Source organism: Capsicum annuum, chromosome 12 (assembly GCF_002878395.1).
Source record: "Capsicum annuum cultivar UCD-10X-F1 chromosome 12, UCD10Xv1.1, whole genome shotgun sequence".
Taxonomy (NCBI): Eukaryota; Viridiplantae; Streptophyta; class Magnoliopsida; order Solanales; family Solanaceae; genus Capsicum; species Capsicum annuum.
Genome location: NC_061122.1, coordinates 104,314,141 through 104,333,740, shown reverse-complemented (window position 1 = coordinate 104,333,740; position 19,600 = coordinate 104,314,141). Strand labels below are relative to the sequence as shown.

The 19,600-nt window shown below is 36.6% G+C and overlaps 1 protein-coding gene across 1 annotated transcript; it reads right to left on the bottom strand.

Moving 5' to 3' along the window:
• Window positions 1–769: 769 nt before the first annotated feature.
• LOC107850244 (acetyl-CoA carboxylase 1) lies at window positions 770–16,164 on the bottom strand. Its single transcript, XM_016694644.2, has 32 exons — window positions 15,861–16,164; window positions 14,735–15,123; window positions 14,307–14,513; window positions 14,065–14,226; window positions 13,840–13,932; window positions 13,645–13,740; window positions 13,327–13,500; window positions 12,915–13,008; window positions 12,638–12,825; window positions 12,499–12,549; window positions 12,379–12,418; window positions 11,705–11,829; window positions 11,504–11,620; window positions 11,324–11,398; window positions 11,177–11,233; window positions 10,872–10,976; window positions 10,602–10,688; window positions 10,326–10,517; window positions 10,068–10,256; window positions 9,812–9,922; window positions 9,013–9,099; window positions 8,713–8,889; window positions 6,954–7,031; window positions 6,735–6,857; window positions 5,847–6,116; window positions 5,410–5,750; window positions 4,930–5,167; window positions 4,461–4,813; window positions 4,170–4,383; window positions 3,581–3,757; window positions 1,350–3,497; window positions 770–1,250 (listed from the first exon to the last, which is right to left on the bottom strand). Exons 2-32 carry the CDS (start codon window positions 15,110–15,112, stop codon window positions 1,179–1,181), a joined length of 6,819 nt encoding a protein of 2,272 aa, XP_016550130.1. The 5' UTR covers window positions 15,113–15,123; window positions 15,861–16,164; the 3' UTR covers window positions 770–1,178.
• Between the last annotated feature and the right edge of the window lie 3,436 nt (window positions 16,165–19,600).

Genomic DNA, 19,600 nt, shown 5'->3' with positions numbered 1-19,600 from the left:
GTAGAAAAAAAATGCATAACTCACTTAAAAAGCAAGTTATGCAACCTTTATTATATAACTCACTTAAAAGGTGAGTTATGTAGAAAAAAATGCATCACTCACTTAACAACTATTATATAACTCTTTTTTTAAGTGAGTTATGTTAAAAAAAAAAATGCATCACTCTCTTAAAAAGAGAGAGATGCACTTTTCTAGAATTTAACTCCATTTAGCAAATTCCGTTAAATGAAATTCACATAACTCTAAGAGTTGAGCATATTATGGTTACCTTTTATATACATGGCATATTTTAATTTTTTTTAATTTTATGACATATTTTGATTCCGAACTCGTAAAAATCTAAGGCATTGACCAAAGTTCGGGAAGAACCTGGCACTCTTGCTACAAGCTAGTAATATCAGTGAATAACACTAAATAATAGTGGAAAGAGACAAAGGAGATGGTCAAGTGTGGCAATTCCGAAGGAAAGCACCGCAGCCTATGTGTAGAGCGGATAGGGCTTCTCCACGTTCCTTCCTTAACTAAAGGTTTCGACTTCGAGTCCTGAGTGTGAAAAAATCCTTGTAGGAAGTACTTTGCTCAAATGAGCCCTTCGCAGCACGAATCTGGATTAATTGTGAGCTCCAATGCAAAAATCCTATAGGGAGCACTTTGCTCAAATGAGCTCTTCGCAGCACGAATCTGGATTAATCGTGAGCTCCAATGCAAGTACCAGAGATTGAATAGGAAAAAAAATTCCAAAGGAAAGCAAGAGAAACTCAGTGCTATATAGAAACTAAATAAGAGCATAAATTACAGCTCATATTTTATTTGGACATTCAATAAATAAATTCCAAGGCTAACCAATTGTTAGACAGACTATAAGATTACAATTCAAATATACATGAAGGGTCACACCTGCAGGAATTTCAATAAAGGAGCCTGATAACGCCGTGAATCTTTCTGCTCAAACAAATGAAGAGTACATCCTGCACGCTCTCAAGATGCTAATATTTACACCTCTCGAGACAAATTTAAACCAGTGGTTCTGCCGAGCTTTTCCCATATATTATCAATAGTGGAGAGAACAATCATCGTGGAATAGATTGAGTGCTAACCGTGCTGCTTTAGGCGGATCCACTGGTTGGCAGAAACTGTCCGAGAAGCAGGAGCAAATGGAAGACAATAATTGCTACAGGTTACGAGCTGCTTAACCAGTTGAGCACCTTTTTTAGATCACTGATCAATTGCTCTCTCATTGCTGGCTCAACCTGCACATGGAAACATGAAACTTTTAGGTAAAGGTAAAATGGATGGGGGAGCAAAATTTTGAAAATGTCAATGCTACGGAAGAGAATCTGATTGCTAACCTTCTGTAGGAGGGAAAGAAGACCTTGCGGTAGGGCATGTAAATCCAATGTAGAATCACCAATCTTCGATAGCTGAATTAGTACCTTTTGCACCCGCAATTCTTGTAGTCGTTCCTCATAGTTCATGGGGTCATTCTTCCACGAGAAAAAGGCTTCATCATCTAACCAAGCATCTACTTTGCCTTCTTTAGAACCCAAAAACCAGTTTTTCACCATATCCATAGCAGATTTGTAAGAAAGCTGGTCACCCGCAGCATTCCTCACAGTTTTGACTAACATCTCCTCCTCAACTCTTCGAAGTAGACGTCTGTAAAAGAATGAACGAGAAGTTTCCCAATTTACTATTTCTCGGATCACTCCCTTTGCCGCCATTCTTATCGAAGTATCATGCAACTCCGCAAACTTTGTAGCTATCTGTGTATATACCGGCAAAAGCTGTGTCTCACGGGTTTTAATTTGATCCTTTAAGGCCTCAACATTAGCGTATACCCCTGCACTCTTGGCCTCCTGAAGCTTTGACTTGAGATTGATAAGCTGTTGGTCAATCCTATCCATGCATTCCAGCACTTCTTTCTTCCTGAATCTAATTTCAATCATACCTTCTGGCTCAAGGACATTTCCCCTGGCTGTGGTTTCTGCATACATTTCAATGTGGTCTGAATTGATCTTACTGTCCACAACCACCCATGCCCCACCGCGGAGTTCACCCATCATAGGAATGTAAACAAAAACAGGCTGCTTGTATGTTCTGAGGTTCTCGACAATGGTTGATCCTGCCTGAAGAATACCTTCAAAGAGATCCCTCTGTCCACCTGAAAATCCCCTCCAGTTGGCAAGAATGAAAAGAGGCAGCTCCTCTCTATTGAAGTCCATCAATGCCTGAGCTGTTTTAGTTGCAGAGTCAGGAAACCATACTTGCCCTGCTTGAGGGACAACCCTTTCGTGAGAATCAAGCTGTCCAGGATCCGCAGGGATAACTTGCTTCATAGTTTGGGTCTCAACAGCAACTATTCCAACAGGGATACCTCCAAGTTTTGCCCGGCCTGTTACAACAGTCTTTGCCCAGCCTTCCAGTGTCTCAATGAAGCTATCCTTGTCAAAAATGCCTCCCAACCACTTTCCACTTGCATCTGTGAGGCCGGAGATGGCTGCGCGTGGATCACATGTGGTATCTGGGAAGTACTCAACAGGTCTCTTTGGAGGATCCAAGGGAGTTGAAATAGGAAGTGGGCCACCAGAATACGGCGGAACGAAGCTCAACCAATTTAAAATCTCTGATATCCCCTCGAGGTCATCAGAGACGGTTCGATGAACAACCCCATTAGTTGCCATAATTTTAGGTCCACCAAGTTGCATGTGGGAGCTATAAACTTCACGGCCCAAAAGTTTATTAAGTGCAGAATAACCTGTAAGAATAATTGGCTGATCAAGCCTCTGTATACACCGCATACCAAGGCGAGCAAGATAGGCACCTATGCCGACAGTTCTCCCGGTCACATATGTCAACGTAAATGTTTCATGATATGCCCGAGAATAAGCACTTGCAATGGCTCCACTACCACTTAAGTTCTCAACACCTAGGCCATCCTCCTCTCCAATAATGGTATCTATCACCCATCGAATTTCTCCATTTGACAACTTCAATTCATGTGCCATGACAGAAGATTTGATACGTTCATGATCCTCAGGAGTCAAGTATACATACTGAAAACCACGCTCGGGGTTCGATTCATCAGACCATCCAACTCTGAAGCAAGACTTTACCTCCTCAGCTGCACCAATACGAGCTCCTGAATTTGCTGCCAAATAAATAAGTGGGATTTTCTGTTCGCAAGCTACATCAGTCACTGCTTGGAAAAATGCATCTTCGCTTGGGCCAAAAGATGCATTTCTGAAGGTGACGTCGTTTGCCACAACAAGAATTTTCCTTCCCATAGGGAATTCAGGAGTAGACATTTCCATAATCCATGCCACCATGCCAACATCATTGAATCCTGGCTGGCGCTCCACAGAGACAAGAGTAGTACCCCAACTTCCTTCTTTGTCAGCGAAACTTAACTCACTGACTTTCAGGAGGACCTTGTCCTTGGGCTTTTTGGTTAGAGGAGTATGACTGGCCCAAGACTTCTCCAATGCTGCTTCAAATGCCTGCACAAGGATTTTTATAGGATGTTGATATTGATCCAGATTGTAATAATCAGCATAATTTCTACTTTTATTCAGATGTTTACCAGAGGAAAATCATAGCAGTAAGCGGCGGTGCTCTTGCGAGCCAAAAGCCGTTTCTGGTCAAGCACAGTCAAAGGTTGATAAGGTGCTGTAACTGGCATGCCATTCAAAGGACCATTGCCAACGGCTGAATGATACACTACTCTTTGTTTACCTGTATCTTCCACTTCTCGATAAATCTGAGAGTTCAATTTCCAATTGCACGGTATCAATGTTAATAGTCTTCTATGGCAAAAACCAATACATGAAGTTGGAATGAATTAGCCATGAGGCGTTAGTGTGTTCGCTGGAATGCAGGTTCAGCTAATGGTTTAAGTCAATAAAGCGGAACAACATATGTTAGTCCAAAATTCCAGAGTGCTAATACAGAACTATGCACCATTTCTATCATAAGATTGATTACCTTTAAACTATCTACCAGAAAAGATAATAGAAGAGAGAAAAACGACAATATTGATAAAAGAAAGTGACCATTTGTGGTCCAAGCCGAAATGGCTGGCTGATGAGTGCTCTCTAACACAACACAAGCCAGTTTCGGATCAGATAATAAATCATTGAAAGAAATTCACGTACATGCTAAATTCCACTTACATGCACAATGCAGGTGTGACCCGTCACATTTGCAACCAAAATCCTCCAAGCACCAGTTGCGTCCCCTGCAGATGATATCCAAAGTTTAACTTCCCACTCACAAACGCCTAACTTGTGCATCCTCACACCAACAGATGCATTAATTTCATGAGCCAGCTCTTCTAAGATTTTCTGAACATCCACTTTTTTGTGCTCATTATTTCGGTCTGTCCTCCTGCAAAAAGTCAAGAAGTGAGTCATCTGCCAACTTTGTCCTTAATAGCAAAGCATAAAGACAAACAAGTTACTGACTTGTGGTACGGTAACAGATCAGCTATCTCTTGCTCTCGTAAAATATACAAGTACATATGAGCATGGTCAGCTTTGAGAGTCGTATTATGGAGATTAAGTTCAAGCTCTTCCAGTGCAGATATTAAGGACCTCAAAATGCTTCTTGAAGTAAAAGACAAAGCCAAAGGGGAATGAATTGTTCCCTGATTTAATCCTTGATATGCAAGTGAACTGTCCTCTGATGTTGATTGTCTTACAAGTGTTCTGAGAAACATCCTCTGGGTTGGGGGCTCCTTGTCTAGAACAGTATAGAGGTGCCACTGACGGTCTCGGGATGGAGTATATTTTATATTATCATAGACCTTAAGCTTTTCCTGTATTTCAGGGGAATTATGAACCTTAGATCAGCCCATGGTCCAGAGAAAAGAAACACCAATAGTAATATAGGATATAGATAACAGGAGGAGATGAATTTAAACAAAATACAAACCAATTCAAGGTAAATGGATAGAGGAGGCTCTAGATGACGCAGTAAAGGCTCCTCCTGATAATACAGCTTCTCTGCTGACCAGTGAAAGGAGTGCCTCATAGGCACCCTCCCTTCATCTCTCTGTATGATGCAACTGATAACCTCTACACCTGCACTTTTAAGGCTGGAGCTCACATCTTTCTCTCTCAAAAATTTGGCTAACTTGTTAATTCTCTCTTGAGCCTGATCTTCATCACCACTGCAAAAATGGTATTCCAATAAGCAAGGGAAAGGCATGATATAGGTCCGTTTCGCTAATCATTGGACCAGGTAAACATGCAAAAGATTCATCCATGCCAGATAAAGAAGGTCTATCCTATTACTTCTTATTAATGGATCTACTTGTATGCCTCAAGCTTTATCCATACATCTAATTTAAAAATTACTTTAGCGGTAGACAGTGAGCTGCGAGCTCAACCATAACGTTGACAATTGTAATACCTATCCTGAAGTAAACTCATTTGGTTGTTGATGCCCACCAATGCAATGTGTAGCATGTTACCATGACTGACTGGTGGAGCGGATCCATTTGACATCTCTGCATACAAGTCATGCGCTGTCTCCCTCAATGCAGCAGTTAATACTGTTGGCAAGAGTTGGAGAGATTTGATAATAACCATGGCTCCCCATTTTCTCTCACTGTGTTTCTCAACTAACGGTTTTACCGTCACACTGTCTCCAGATCCACTTTTTCTTTCCACATGCTCTTCCAAAAACTGCCATGTGGCTATTAGTCCAGATCTGTGCCACTGCATCCTCACACTTCCTTGAACGAGGTAAGGCTGGAGTAGATATAACAAGTCAGATAAAGAAACTAATCATATTTCTAAAATACAGATGCGCCAAAACAAGTAAAACTAAGACTTTGAATACAATACCTGGTAGAGTCTACGAACATAGGTCTCCACAACCCGCCTCTGAAGGGTATGATCACTATGATCAAAAAGGCCTACAAGTGCATCTTCAACTGCTAAAGGAGCACTCACTAGAGCTTCCATTCTTTCATTGATGGCACTTTTCCGCCTTGGAGTATCCATAGTGTCACCTTCTTCAGTGAACATCTCTAGCTCAGAAAGACTTCTGGCAATACTTGAACGTAATTCACTCAGTTTAGTTTGTTCGAGGAGTTGACTGGCCTTCAGTGCCAACTGTAAAATTAAACCAAGACTTAGAAATTCTGTTAAACCCACTAAAGAATACAGAAACTGCTAATGATGAGACTCAAATGATCTTGTCAAATAATCATCATACTAGGTGATCGTCTAGAATGGTATCCAATGATGAGCCATTAATAAGTAATATAAAGAAGATGAGGAATCTTCCGATTTTTTTTTTTCTTTTTGAGATAGAAAGAGAGCACACAGAAGGATCTAACGGAGGATTCGGACTAGGTATTCCCCAGGGGGAGCACGTGTCCGTGCAAAGAATCATAAAGACTAAATCCATTAAGTTTAAATCTTGGATCCACCAATGTTAATTCTCACTATCCATCGCGCTCCTCGTAAGCAATGATAAACAATGGCCTTACAAAAGCTTCTTAGCAAATTAAAAAGTTCGCATGAAGTCAGGAACCAAGGAGAAAATGACAAGAGCAGTTGCTTCTAGTGTTGATCTTAGAGAACTTCCAGGAAGTCCTGGCTTAATTATAAAGAATGTGTTTCAAAGATGTGAATACGAACAATATGGTTTCTCAAATTTCCACAGGACAGGACAAGCTTAAGTACGGCGTACCAACCTCTTTATTGAAGAACATATGCAATACCAACCTCGGAGTAATTTGTATGGTTGAGTGCTGAGAAACGTATAAGTTTTTCCCTGTATGCTGCAGGATTGGGATATACCAGTTGCTCCATCAGACAAAGTACAAGCTTATTTTTACTTTTAATACCCTGTAAAATAAAACATTATTGACACTGGATATTTTCCAGCTTAAACAACATTAGAAGAAAGGAAAGTGAACACATGAACAATTAATTAGCTGATACCTGATGAGAAAGCACTATGTCGACAACCTTCAGGAGATCTTTCTTATATTGAAGTCGAAGTCGTTCAATCACATCAGCCTGAAAAAAGGAAGACATCAGAACTGATTGACACTGGGGCGGCAAATAAGATTGGGGGCCTAAAGAGAAACTTCAGTTAGAGGCTTGAATTTTTTTTTAAGAAAATATATTTTGTTTTATCATTTTTATTTGAAGTTTAATTTTCTAACTTTTTTAGATGCAAAGTCACAAATAATTGATCTCTCCTGAGACATTGTTATCTTATGTAAGATTCTATTAATTTTAATTTGAAAACTCCTTTCTGCTAAGGAAACTGTTAACATAATATTATTCTGCAATCAATACAGGCATTTGGAAAAGAATAAAGCCTTTTTATCTGATTGAGTATATTGATTATAGAGTATTATCTTCTACTTGTATTATTCTCTAGACACTTTTAATTCGAAAATAAATCTAAACTATCTATATCATAATGATTGTCGTGTTTTAAAGACATTCAAGCTTAAAGAAATTGTTTCTCAACCTCTCATCAACTGATGATCTCAAATTTTTTTCACTAAATAGGAAACCACAAGGCAAAAATATTTTCATGAACTTCAAAATGAAAAATGGATAGGTCTACTACGTGCAAGAAGTAATCAACTATAAAAGATTCTTCAAGATAGTTTGTGGTTTCATTATCATCATTCTCATAAATTATTTCTATAATATACATTTCTCATGAAATTCAAGTTCTATGTTGGTCTAAGATGCAATATCCTAATTAAAATCATATCAGTTGCAAATCTTTCTTCTCCATGTTATTGAAAAAAGAAATAAGACCTCTTAGCAATCTATCGTTACATCAAGATATGTATATTTTGATTGTAAACTTTTGTTAATCCTCAATAAAGAATCTCTTATTTGTTGAGTTTGAAATCTTATTATTTTAAGACTTTTGCTACGACTTTCCCAGCATGTTTGTGTCAATGATTTGGGAACAGAATCTTTTAAAAGATAACATCGCTTATAGGAGAATGAAAATAATGAATATTTATGATGTATCACTCCAAAAAGGATTTACAATTTTTGTACAAGAATTAGCCATGTCACAAAATACTAAATTTACAAAATATCGGGGCCCCCAAAATTTTGGGACTTAAAGCACTTGCTTTAGGCTTCAGCCAGCACTGGAATGACGTAACAATGAAAAATCAAACATCAGTTGAATTAATGGGGTCTTCCAACTCTCTCCCATTTTGTCGTAGTAGATTATGAATATTTCAACGAGTAACAAAAATAGAAGAATAAAGTTACTGACATGACATAGATGATACATCACCCAGAAATCAAGATATGATTCACAAAGTATGCATGGTACATACTGACAACATATCATGGTCTATGAATAATAAGGGGCCACGTTGTTAGAAGCAATTTAGCAAATGTTAACCATACTGATAGTAAGAAAATTTTGATTAAAAAAATGGAAAGGATTAAGAGTGAATAAGTCAAGAGTATTACGTTTTTTGTTAATTCACATTTCTAGTATCTCACTATGAGTATTCTACATCCTCATATAATATAATGGCTGAACTTTATACAAAAAATATATGTATATATATAATGGTTGAATATCTTTATACTTTTATTTAAAGTGCAGATGCTGAACTATATTCCAAGCTATAAAGGTGCTCAAACTTAGATATCTAATCATGCAGAGGATGATTACAACAAAACAATTGTTTGAAAGACAACTAACCTGGAGATTGTCACTAAACAATTCTTCAACAGATAGGTACCCTTCAAAAAGGGAATGGACGATACCACGGGCATGACTTTCTCTTCCACCCTCATAAGATTTGACGAGACTCATCAAAGGTTCAACTAGTCTTTCCTGAGCTCCTTTTTCTTTTCCTGAGCAGGTTCTTAGGTGAGCCTAAAGCAAAGCAGAGAATGATAGACAAATAAATCAATGTTAGAAGAAAAGTACTTGAAATACTAAAAGAGATAACGACAAAAATTAGTGTGAAAGATGAAGAAAATGTGGTAAAGGACACACCTCAAGAACGCCTCTCAGAATTCTGGCAGGGAAGTCGACAGTTTGCAAGCTGGAAATTCCCTCATATTCCTTATATTTTGCTTCCAACTGCAAAAAGAACGCGTAATGCAAGACATGCATTGATGATACAAGAATAATCACGGATATGAACTTAAGAGAGTGCGTGTTGGACCCGAGACTTGGTGGATGCAAATGAAATGCAAAGAAGCACCTAAATGGACACCAAAACCATCCATACATAGCACTCTAAGGGCACCTACTTGAAGCCATTCATTAAAGGGCCTTTTTGGTCATTTCACCTTACTTTTGTAATAAGTCTATAAATAGACTAGTTTGGGTCTTTAGTTCTTTAGTTGATGATTATTGTAAGTCTTGAACTTTTGAAACACCAAGTCCTCTCTCCTTGAGGCACAAAACCAAAACTTGTAACTAGGATAGCATTCAAGGGTGGAATCTCTTGTGATTGCTTGTTTGTTAGAAACGTTGGTGCTTGAGCGGTGGACTCCGCTCTTGTATCGTCGTAAGAACTTGGTGCTTGTTAACGTGTTTTGTAGGGATTTTTGAGTTTAATAAACTCTTTAGTTACTACTTTACATGTTTCCCTTGTGTCAAGTTATTTATCTTCTTTATCATTAAGTTTGTGTTTGCTTCCTTGTGTCGTTTTGTGTCTTGCTTGTTACGGGTATTTGCGGGTCACTTGTGGACTGTTTTGTGCTTGTGGATACCGTGTGTTATCAATTGAGCTAGGGAACTACAAGTTTCCAATAACAGAGGGAAAAAACATTATCGAATCATTTACCTCATTTCTGAGGTCCTTCGGAAGTCGTGTTGCCAGCACAGATATGCATTCTTGCCACTGAAGAAATGGAAGCTCAGGACTGTCCAAGCAACTTAGCAAGTTATGAACCTCCTGGATTGTTAAGTTGTAGCCAACAGAGACTTGTTAAATCATGTACTAGGTAAAATGTTTTTTTACATTAGTATTCAGATGAAAAGATGTTCCACAAGCAATTGCGTTGTACATCAATTTCAAATCTTTATATGAAATTGCTTACATCATCAACATTATGATCATATCCGGCTAGAATCATCCTTGCTGCATTCAGACTTGCAGCACATCTCTGATGAACTTTTCCAGATATGGCAGTTGGAGGTTCCAAAATAGGAAAGCTTCCACGAAAGGGCTCGGCTTTTCTTACAGCAGAAGGGTCATCTAAATCAAGTGATGCTATGAGTTCACCAGCCTACACACAAACTTATGTTTAAGTTGCTGCAGACAAGAGATATAAATGCTTTGTTTGCAAACACGTTACCTGCATTGCTTGGCCTTCAGACATCTTGAAATGGATAACTCCTGAAGCAGGTGAAAGCAGGGGCATGCACATCTTCATCACCTCAACCTCTGCGTAAGGTGCGTCAGCATCAATATGACTACCATCAGACATCAAATATCTCAGAAGTTTGCAGGGTGTCTCGGCAACTAACTTTGATGGATCATGATCATTCTGGAATCAACGAATAATATATGATAAGAAGGTGCCAGTTCCTAAATAAATAAAATATATTGGGACAAAATCTATAATTGGTACCTGTAGCAAGCAAGTTCTTCCATCAATTAGAAGGCGAGTTCCAGCTGCTTCCTCCTCTGCATATATAACATGACTGTTCCCGTCCAGCTGCAGTCATAACAGGAACTCAGATACCACATATAAGTTCCGAATGTGAAAGGAATCAATCAGTCTTTTCCGCACATTATTTTTACAAATTATACACAACATAAAACATTATGGCTACTATAGAAAATAGTGCAGTGTCTGATAAAGGCTACATAGAAAAGTCGAAGAGTGATTGATTATTGCCTGCATCAGCAGTCCTCCATCACGCAAAGTATGTATTTCTGCTTCGATCTCTGACTCATTCATCCTCAACCTATAGCTTCCTGGTCCTCCCTTCACCATATAAATCTAAGAGACAAAACCAACAATACTAAGTTTCTAACAGTCCATGAAACAGAATTAAGAAAGAAGATCTGGAAACAACTTTCTTGTATCATTCTTGCAGAGTTAACTGGATAGAATTAGCCAACTTTTCCCTTCTCTACTGATACCATGAAAATCCAGAAGCAACATGTAGATTGTAAAAGTGAGTACAGCATCCTACTTACTGTGTACTTGCTCCCTTCAATGTTTAGTGAGATTTGAGAGGTTACTAGGGACATATGCTGCACATAGATGGATGATGGGTTATTCCAATAAAGAGATGACGAAAATGTAAGGATTCAGACCAGGACAAACATTCTGAGACTGATTACCTTGGGTGGGATTTGTCCCTTTTCAAGATAACCAATATATTCAGAAACCACGGCTGCACCACTTGCAGAAGCTTTCTGAATTTGACAAATGACAACAGGATGCACTGGTATTATTTTGCAAGTAATTTCCAAGATAAAACATTTACGAACCTAACATCAATCATGACATCGGCAACTTACATAAAGAGCTCCTCCAACTACAGAAAGATACCAAGGAGGTCTTTCAGCTCTAACCCTCATGGCAATTCTACTGTCCAACCAGCCAGTGTGTATCTTATTTTCTCTATAATCTGAAGCCTGCAGAAAATTCCCAACTTAATGCAGAGAAATAACACTCAAATGGAGTTGGGCATGGATTTTTTTTTAATCTGAGCCTCTTACATGCAATAGATCAATCGTATAATCAACATTAGTACGAATCTCTCCTCTGATCTGGATTTCCTTCAGTCCGAGAACCATGTTTGCAATGGCCAGGGGTCTGGACTCTCCAAATGCAAAAACATGTCCTGCGTTAAGATATAGAAGTCCATAAATTCAATAGGTTAGAAAACATATCAACTTTTAGAATTTTCTTTGCCAGGCATTTGTATTTTGAAATACAAGGTATGCTATCCAAATCTGATAGTGTATGTGGAAACATTTTATGTAAGCAACTACAAAAATTTCCAGCCAATATTTGATAAAATTGTCAAAACTTCAGAGGGAAAAACAAAATAGAAGTCAGCATAAAAATTAAGAGAGAACCATTCAGTCATTCAAGAACCTTTTAGTCCTAATGTATACTTCTGAGGTATGTTTTTCATCCATGATTAGAATCAGACAAGTTTCCCAAAGATTAAAAAAGAATTAAAAAATGATTTTTCTTTTCAGCTATGAGGAGACTAAAGTAAATAATCTGTTGAGTCAAACCCCTGGTGGACTCAAAACAAGAAGCAACTGCCTAATCGAAGCTGAATATTCTAGGTTGATATTAAGAAAAATAACTTCACTTTCAGCTGAAAATTCAAGATAAGTCAAAAAGAACAATAGCCCTATATGATTAAAGTTCAGCTTACCAAACTGCGAGTCTGAAAATTCATGAATGCCACCACCAGACTGCAAAGGAAAGAGAATTATTACGATTTGCAACAATTCAAGCATCCCCAACATCCTATTTCCATCTAATTTATACGCACCTTGACAGAGAAGTATGCCCACACATTCGGTTTGCTCTTAAAACTCAGCTCCTACATTAGGAAATGTAAATTAACAACAATTCAAACTAAAAGAACTGGATTAGAAAAGGAAAGTAAGACTTCTCAGAAGATACTTCACCTGTACTTTACCACTGGTAGGCTTAAAACCATCATCAGGATCCTCACTTGTTACACGCACAGCCACACAATGACCTTTTGGCCTTGATGACTCAGCCTTGTCAAAATCAAACGGTGTTGCAACAATAGATGTTTTCCTCCAAGCATCATATCCCGCACCATGTTCCATTCCATAGAACCGCCTTATTTCTAATGGAATCAAAGAAGAAAGATTAAAAAAGAGGGAAAGGAGAAACCTGAAATTCTTAAGCTGAAAAGAGTGACATCTGGTACAAAACCTGGAATTTGCCACAAAGGAATCCCCATTCCAACAGCAACTTGAGCTGCTGGCAGGTTTATTTCTGCTATCCATTCAGTTACAGGGTGTTCAACCTAGTAGAATGAGAACGGCGTAACTTAAATAAAAAGGCTCCAAGTCATAATGGAGGTGATAACAATCAGAAAAATGTTTTACATTAAGAATCATCATCAACTTAATTCTTGTCTACTAATGTTTTCACTTTAGACACAACAACAACAACATTCCCAGTGAAATCCCACAAGTTCGCCTTAAACACACATGAGACAATTATGACCTAAATGCAAAAAACAAAAAATTATAACCAATTTTGATCAATGTCTTCCTCCATGTGATGACAAGAAAAAAATTGGACGCAGGTGCACACTCAAGCAGATGGCAGTATCACCAACCTGTAACCGAGGGTTGAGTTCCAAGAAATAGTACTCTCCAGTGTCCATACTGTAAAGATACTCAACAGTGGCAGCTCCAACGTAATTGACACATTTGGCAAGTCTTCGAGCAGCCTGCTCAAGTTTTTTCACTGTGTCAAGCGGAGCTACTGTAATTGGCCCCTCTTCGATTATCTAAGTTTCAAGAAAATTAGACACACATTAGTGATGACATTTCACGTTGGCTCTGCTATTTGCCTCAGCATTGAAAACAGAAGAAGATAAGCATTGTCGTTATAATTCATCTAAACAATAATCAAAAGTTAAATACAAACTAACCTTTTGGTGTCGCCTTTGAACACTACAATCACGGCTGTGCAAAGCTGCAACATTGCCATACTGATCACATAGTAACTGAACTTCTAGATGCCGACTCTAGTTATTTAAAAAGAAAAAAAAAAGATTCTAATGTTTAAAAATTTTCTCTCCAGTATGTACGGGCACTAAGATCAACAACAAAGAAGATGGCTGAACCTGAGAAGCAACTTTCATTATAAATATTGGAGAACCAGGAACTTCACCCTGAACTTGCTTGAATAGTGCCCTAACTTCATCATCATTATGTACCTGGAATGATCAAGTAACAAGAGCCATGGAGTTAGGTTGAATCAATACCTTGTGTATTACGCTAGTCTTTTTTTTTTTCATTCATTCTACAATTCTTTGTTTTTGTTATTTACAGTACTCGCTGTGACAGACCTTTCTTATGCCTTTACCACCACCGCCCCATGATGCTTTGATCATTGCAGGGTAACCTACTACTTGACAACTAGCAATTGCTTCTTCTGTCGTGTAAACACAAGCTTTAGCATATATTTCATCTGGGATAGAAACCAAAGAGCTTTCTGGAGGAACTTTGACCTGTGCAATTGACGAATTGTCCATTAGATGCAGACTGACCACTATGAGGCTAACAGAGAAGAATGACAATAAAGACTTACACGGGAGCCACTCCACGGAAGGGTGGGTACTTCTGCAGCTTGAGCAATCAAAGATGAACCAATCTTGTCCCCTAGTGCTGCCATTGATGTAGCCGGTGGCCCAAGAAATATGATCCCCTTTGCGTCCAATGCATCTGGCAGTTCAGGAATTTCTGACGCATGACCCCAGCCAGGCCAAACTGCATCAACATGAGTCATCTCTGCCATCTACACAACGAAAGTACATTGTGTATAAGTAGTCGCTTTTTCCCTTTTGCATAGAGTACCTGTCCCTTTACAATAAGGTTTTAAAATGTAAATAGGTACAACCAGATGCACATGCAAAAGCAAGTTATCTGGAGACAAATTGCAGTCTACTACAAACTTTGATCTTGTTTAATGAGGTACTATATTCATTAGAACGCATCCTCAAAAAGATATTTACCAACCTCCACAATGAGCTGCACGTTGGCATAGTTGTTGTTATTCGTCCCACCAGGAACTTCTACAAACTGATCGGCTATTCTAATGTGCTCTGCATTTATCCTCATGTCCTCAGGTGTAGCCATTGCAACCAACATAATTGCCTTCTCTGAACCAAATGTCTCATACGCCCACGTCCTAACGCTACGTATAAACTTCACAGCTGCCATCCCATTGTTTGCAATTAAGATGCTATTAATAGGCCGCTTTCCGCCAAGGGCATGACAGAACTCAGCAACTTCAGCTCTAGAAATTGGAGACCTCAATGGAAGTGCACCATTGCTGATGTGCCCATTTACACTCTTGATCCCAATCACAGCTGGCCTCCTTTGAGATTCTGACATGTTTTTACTGCCTGAAACCAAGAGGAAATGTACCTATACATTTCAAAAAGGGCTGTTTTCGACTGCAATATAATAAAAACATATTTGACAGACAAGTGACCCGAGTACTACTTTTTGATCTCTCATTGCATAGTCCAACTAGGTAACTTGAGCCTTATTAAGAAAAAACTTGGTTAATTAAGTTCCCAGAAAATCAACTGTATTATAGCAACCTCACCAAGTAAGCAACTTTATTACAAGACCATAAATATGTGAGCTACATTTTTTTCTCTTTTTGTTAACCGTGATGTACCGGGTCAGCTTACGTGAACCTCGACTAATTCTACGGTACCAGTAATCCTGTCCACTAAGGCTAGGACAGATAGGAAGAAATCACCTAGTGTTTTTCGTCTCTGGTCGAATTTGAACCTGAGGCCTCGGGGTTCTCCCACACAATTTTGGTGCAATATGTGAACTAGATCATGATCATAAGATTCGTAGCAAATAGCAGTCCAATATTTTGCTATTGCAAGAAAACAGGCTTTTCTATTTAAGCTAATCAAACATCAAATCAAACTGTAATATATACACACTTAACAAAAACAACAACAACAACAACAAGAGAAAGAAAAAAGAAAAACTGGAAAGCGAAAAAGCAAACAGAAGAAAATATATAGACAAATTACAAAGTTAAAATTTCATCAAAGAATGTTCAAAGAAAGAGGCGCCTTTACACTGTTTTGAAGTAAGTAGTGCAAAATAAACATACCCCTTTTGGCAAAAACAGCTAGTTCACACAGAAATAGTGGAGAAAAAAACCCAAATTGCAGAGAAATATGAAGTGGGGTGTCACCAAATTTTCAAGAAAAGTTGCAATCTTTGATGAAGAATGTCAATTATTTTTCAAGAATTGGAGGGGAGGATAGCAGTAGAGAGAGCAAAGCAGAATGTGAAGGTGTGTAAAATCTGAAGTGGAAAATGGTTTGTTTATATTATTTGCACAAAATAAAGAAACGAAGATGGGAAGGGCGTAGAGGGGGTAGATAAAAAATGGAATTAAATTTATGGTTAATTGTTTGGTTTGGATTAGTTGGGACTTCTTAAATATGATGAGCTCTCTCTTCTTTCTTTCATGACTAGTAGCACGTGGTGCCTGCCTTTGCCACACCCCTACCGCAGCCCCACTCCATGCAATTAATAAGTAAGTTTATTTATGCAATTCATTCAATAGTTCATAGTGAAATATTGATATTAAATAGTGTTATTATATATGAAATAAATTAACAGATTAAAAAAGTAAGATACATAAATTAAATTATTAATAATAATAATATATTCAATATAATCACAATTCTCACAATTAAAGTCTGATCAAGAAAAATGTAAGAGATTTTATCATTATCTGAATAAAATTAATAAATTAATCTAATTTAACTACTAGATATGAACAATATTTTTTTCTACCATTGCTATTATAATGCATTTTTTAGGGGAAGTATTTGATTTGTTGATTGAAAATAGTTATATTTTTCTAGTAATATTATATATAAAATAATTTTAAAAATTATTTTAAAAATATATGTTTACTTGTTATTGTTTCGATGAGCGATGATTTATACCATTTTTTATTTTTTTTTGTGATTGGTGAGGTGGGGTGGGGGTGAAGGGGTGGGGGCTGCAACACCTTATGTGGGGCACTTCCAACAATTGAAGGTAGGGGTGAAAAATTGCATTGCACCAAGTACTTTTTATATCACAATAGACCGTGAACTCCCAAGTATCATAGTTAGGTTCGTTTGGTTGGGAATTTAGTTATGATGGGATAAGTTATACTGCAATTAGTTATATTGGGACTAGTTATGTTGGGATTTTTTTTGTTGAGTGTTTGATTTATTGTATTCAAAGTAACATGCATGGTATAATTTCTAAGAATAAATTAATTGATGATCAAAATACCCTTTATCTTATTTAACTATTTTTTTATATATATTTCTTTTTAAGTTTTAAATATTTATTCTTAAAATAAAACTTTCAACTTATTTAATTTTTGTGTGTGTGAATTTTCATGATTATATCATGTGTATTTTAAAATAAAACTTTCATCTTATTTAGCTTTAATTGTTTTGTGTGTGCCTTCCCATGATTATGCCGTGTGTGTTTTAAAAAAATCTTACTACATCTTATTTAGTTTGAAATAAAAACTTTCAACTTAAGTTTGTTTAGAGTAAAAGAAGATTTGTTGTTTATGTCACTTCATTTAAACACATATCACTCATATAATAGAATATTAAAATTCATTTTAAATGATATATACAATATCAATTTTCAAGTTATTAAAAAACTATTTAATTTAAAATATGTAATTCAACAATGGGTCAACATTTTTATTATTTTTTAGAGAAATTAAAATAAGCATAATAATTATTCAAATAAATTTAACATATAATATATTCATAAATATATATATATATATATATATATATATATATATATATATTTGTGTGAAATGAAAATCATAGGATTTGAGGGAATTTTTATTATTTTATAATTTTATACCAAGGATAAATTAAGTTGGGATAGTAATCTCACCATATCTATGGATAACTTATTCTGAATATTGACAAAACGAGTGATTAAATTTTTTATCCCGGAATTATTTACCTTAATACTGCATACCAAACGACCCCTTAATGGTTAAGGATATCAATAGTCTATTTGGTCAAATTTATTTTCTAAAAGTGTGTATTTTTAAAATTAAGGTATTTGGTTAAATTTTTGAAAAAGGAAAATAAGTGTTTTTGTGGAGCAGTTTTTCATAAGCTAAAAATAGTAACTTTTTCTTAAAAGCATTTTTTTGAAAAATACTTTTGAGAAAAATATTCTTAAAACACTTTTAAAAGGTTTGATCAAATATTAGTTGTTTCTTAAAAAAATTTATAAATTTATTGATCAATACAAACTGCTTCTCACAAAAATATTGTAACAACCTAAAAATTTGATAAAATATGTGAAATTTGTGATTTTATGTGATTTGACTGTTTTATCCCTCCCCATAGTTGTATTATGGTATTTTTAGGATGTGGGGGTGATTGGCATGGTTCCCAATACATTTTGGTACCATTTATACGATATTGTGGTTTTTTAAAGAGAGTCTTATTTTGGACTTATATGAATATCTTTTGATCCGTCCGACGGATGGCCGAACGGAGTGTGCCAGCAACTCCGAAATATCCATTTTAGGTTAGGTAAATCTTTGGTTCGTGTCTCGTACACCCGAGCTTATTTTGACCTATTGGTCGGAAAGTTGGAAAATTAGAAATATAGGTGTGGGATCCACATTTGATCGAAACAAACTCGAATAGAAAATCTGACTTTTTCAACAGATTTGAAATGTCAATTTTAGTGTGTTAGAATATTTGATTTTATTTTACAGCTTTTAAATCTCATTTCAATCCTCCATTTGGAAAATTGTGATTTTGAGTTTCGGGGGTCAACTTTGTGAAAATAACATTTTTTAAAATCTGACTTCGTCAACGCGTTGAAATGTCGAATTTAGTGTGGTTGCATAGTTTGTTTGTCTATATCGGACTCTAAACGAATTCCGAGCACCCCGTCGAAGTCCGAATTGACTTTAAAAAAAAAACTTAGCAAAAGTTGTGGAGAAAAAACTGCAAAAATAAATAATAGTTTTTGGCCTATTTTGCTTATTTTTCATTTTGACTCTTGAGAGTTAAACTATAAAATAGTGTGTGAGCTGAAAATTGAAGCTTGTGGGAGTTAGGATGGCTAGATTAACATCTATTTTTTTATTCTATTACAGATTTAAGGTAAGAATGCACCATTTTCTTACTAATTTCTTGATTAATTTCTCAAAATCTAAAAATTTTCGGGCTTGATTTTAAACCTCAATTTCACTCCTTTTTACTTGAATAATATTTTTATCTTATAATTATTAGTTTCTCATCAATTTAACCTTCAAAACAACTCTGATTCTTGATTTTAACAGGATTTCAAATATTTTTACCCGGTAAAGCTCATTAATGGTTTTTCTTTGATTCAACCTCGTTTTTGACTCGATTTGACTTGGGTTTTCATCCGTAGATTTCTAAAAATATGTGGAACACACTTTAAAAGTAAAGTTTTGATTTTGCCCTTCTTTTTCGAAAACTCATTCTGGAGATTTTACTCCGAACCAAAAGTAGTCAATATGGGTATCGTTGGTTTTGTTTAGAGTCGTTGGTTTTGTTTAGACGCGTCGATTTTATCTTTGATATTTTATGTGGAGTTTGGGATCGTTCGTGGAAAATAAGATCGTGGATTCAAAGTGTAGCAGACCAGTTTCGGCTTTTGAGATAGGTTACGACTTAACTCTTTCAGACTGGGTTGGGTAGTAAATGATGGTACAAAATGCATGTTAAGGGTGGAAATGAATCATGAAAATGGTTATCTATGTGTTGTGCCCATATGGGGCCTATATGTGATGTAACTGTCGAAATTGAGATATTATGT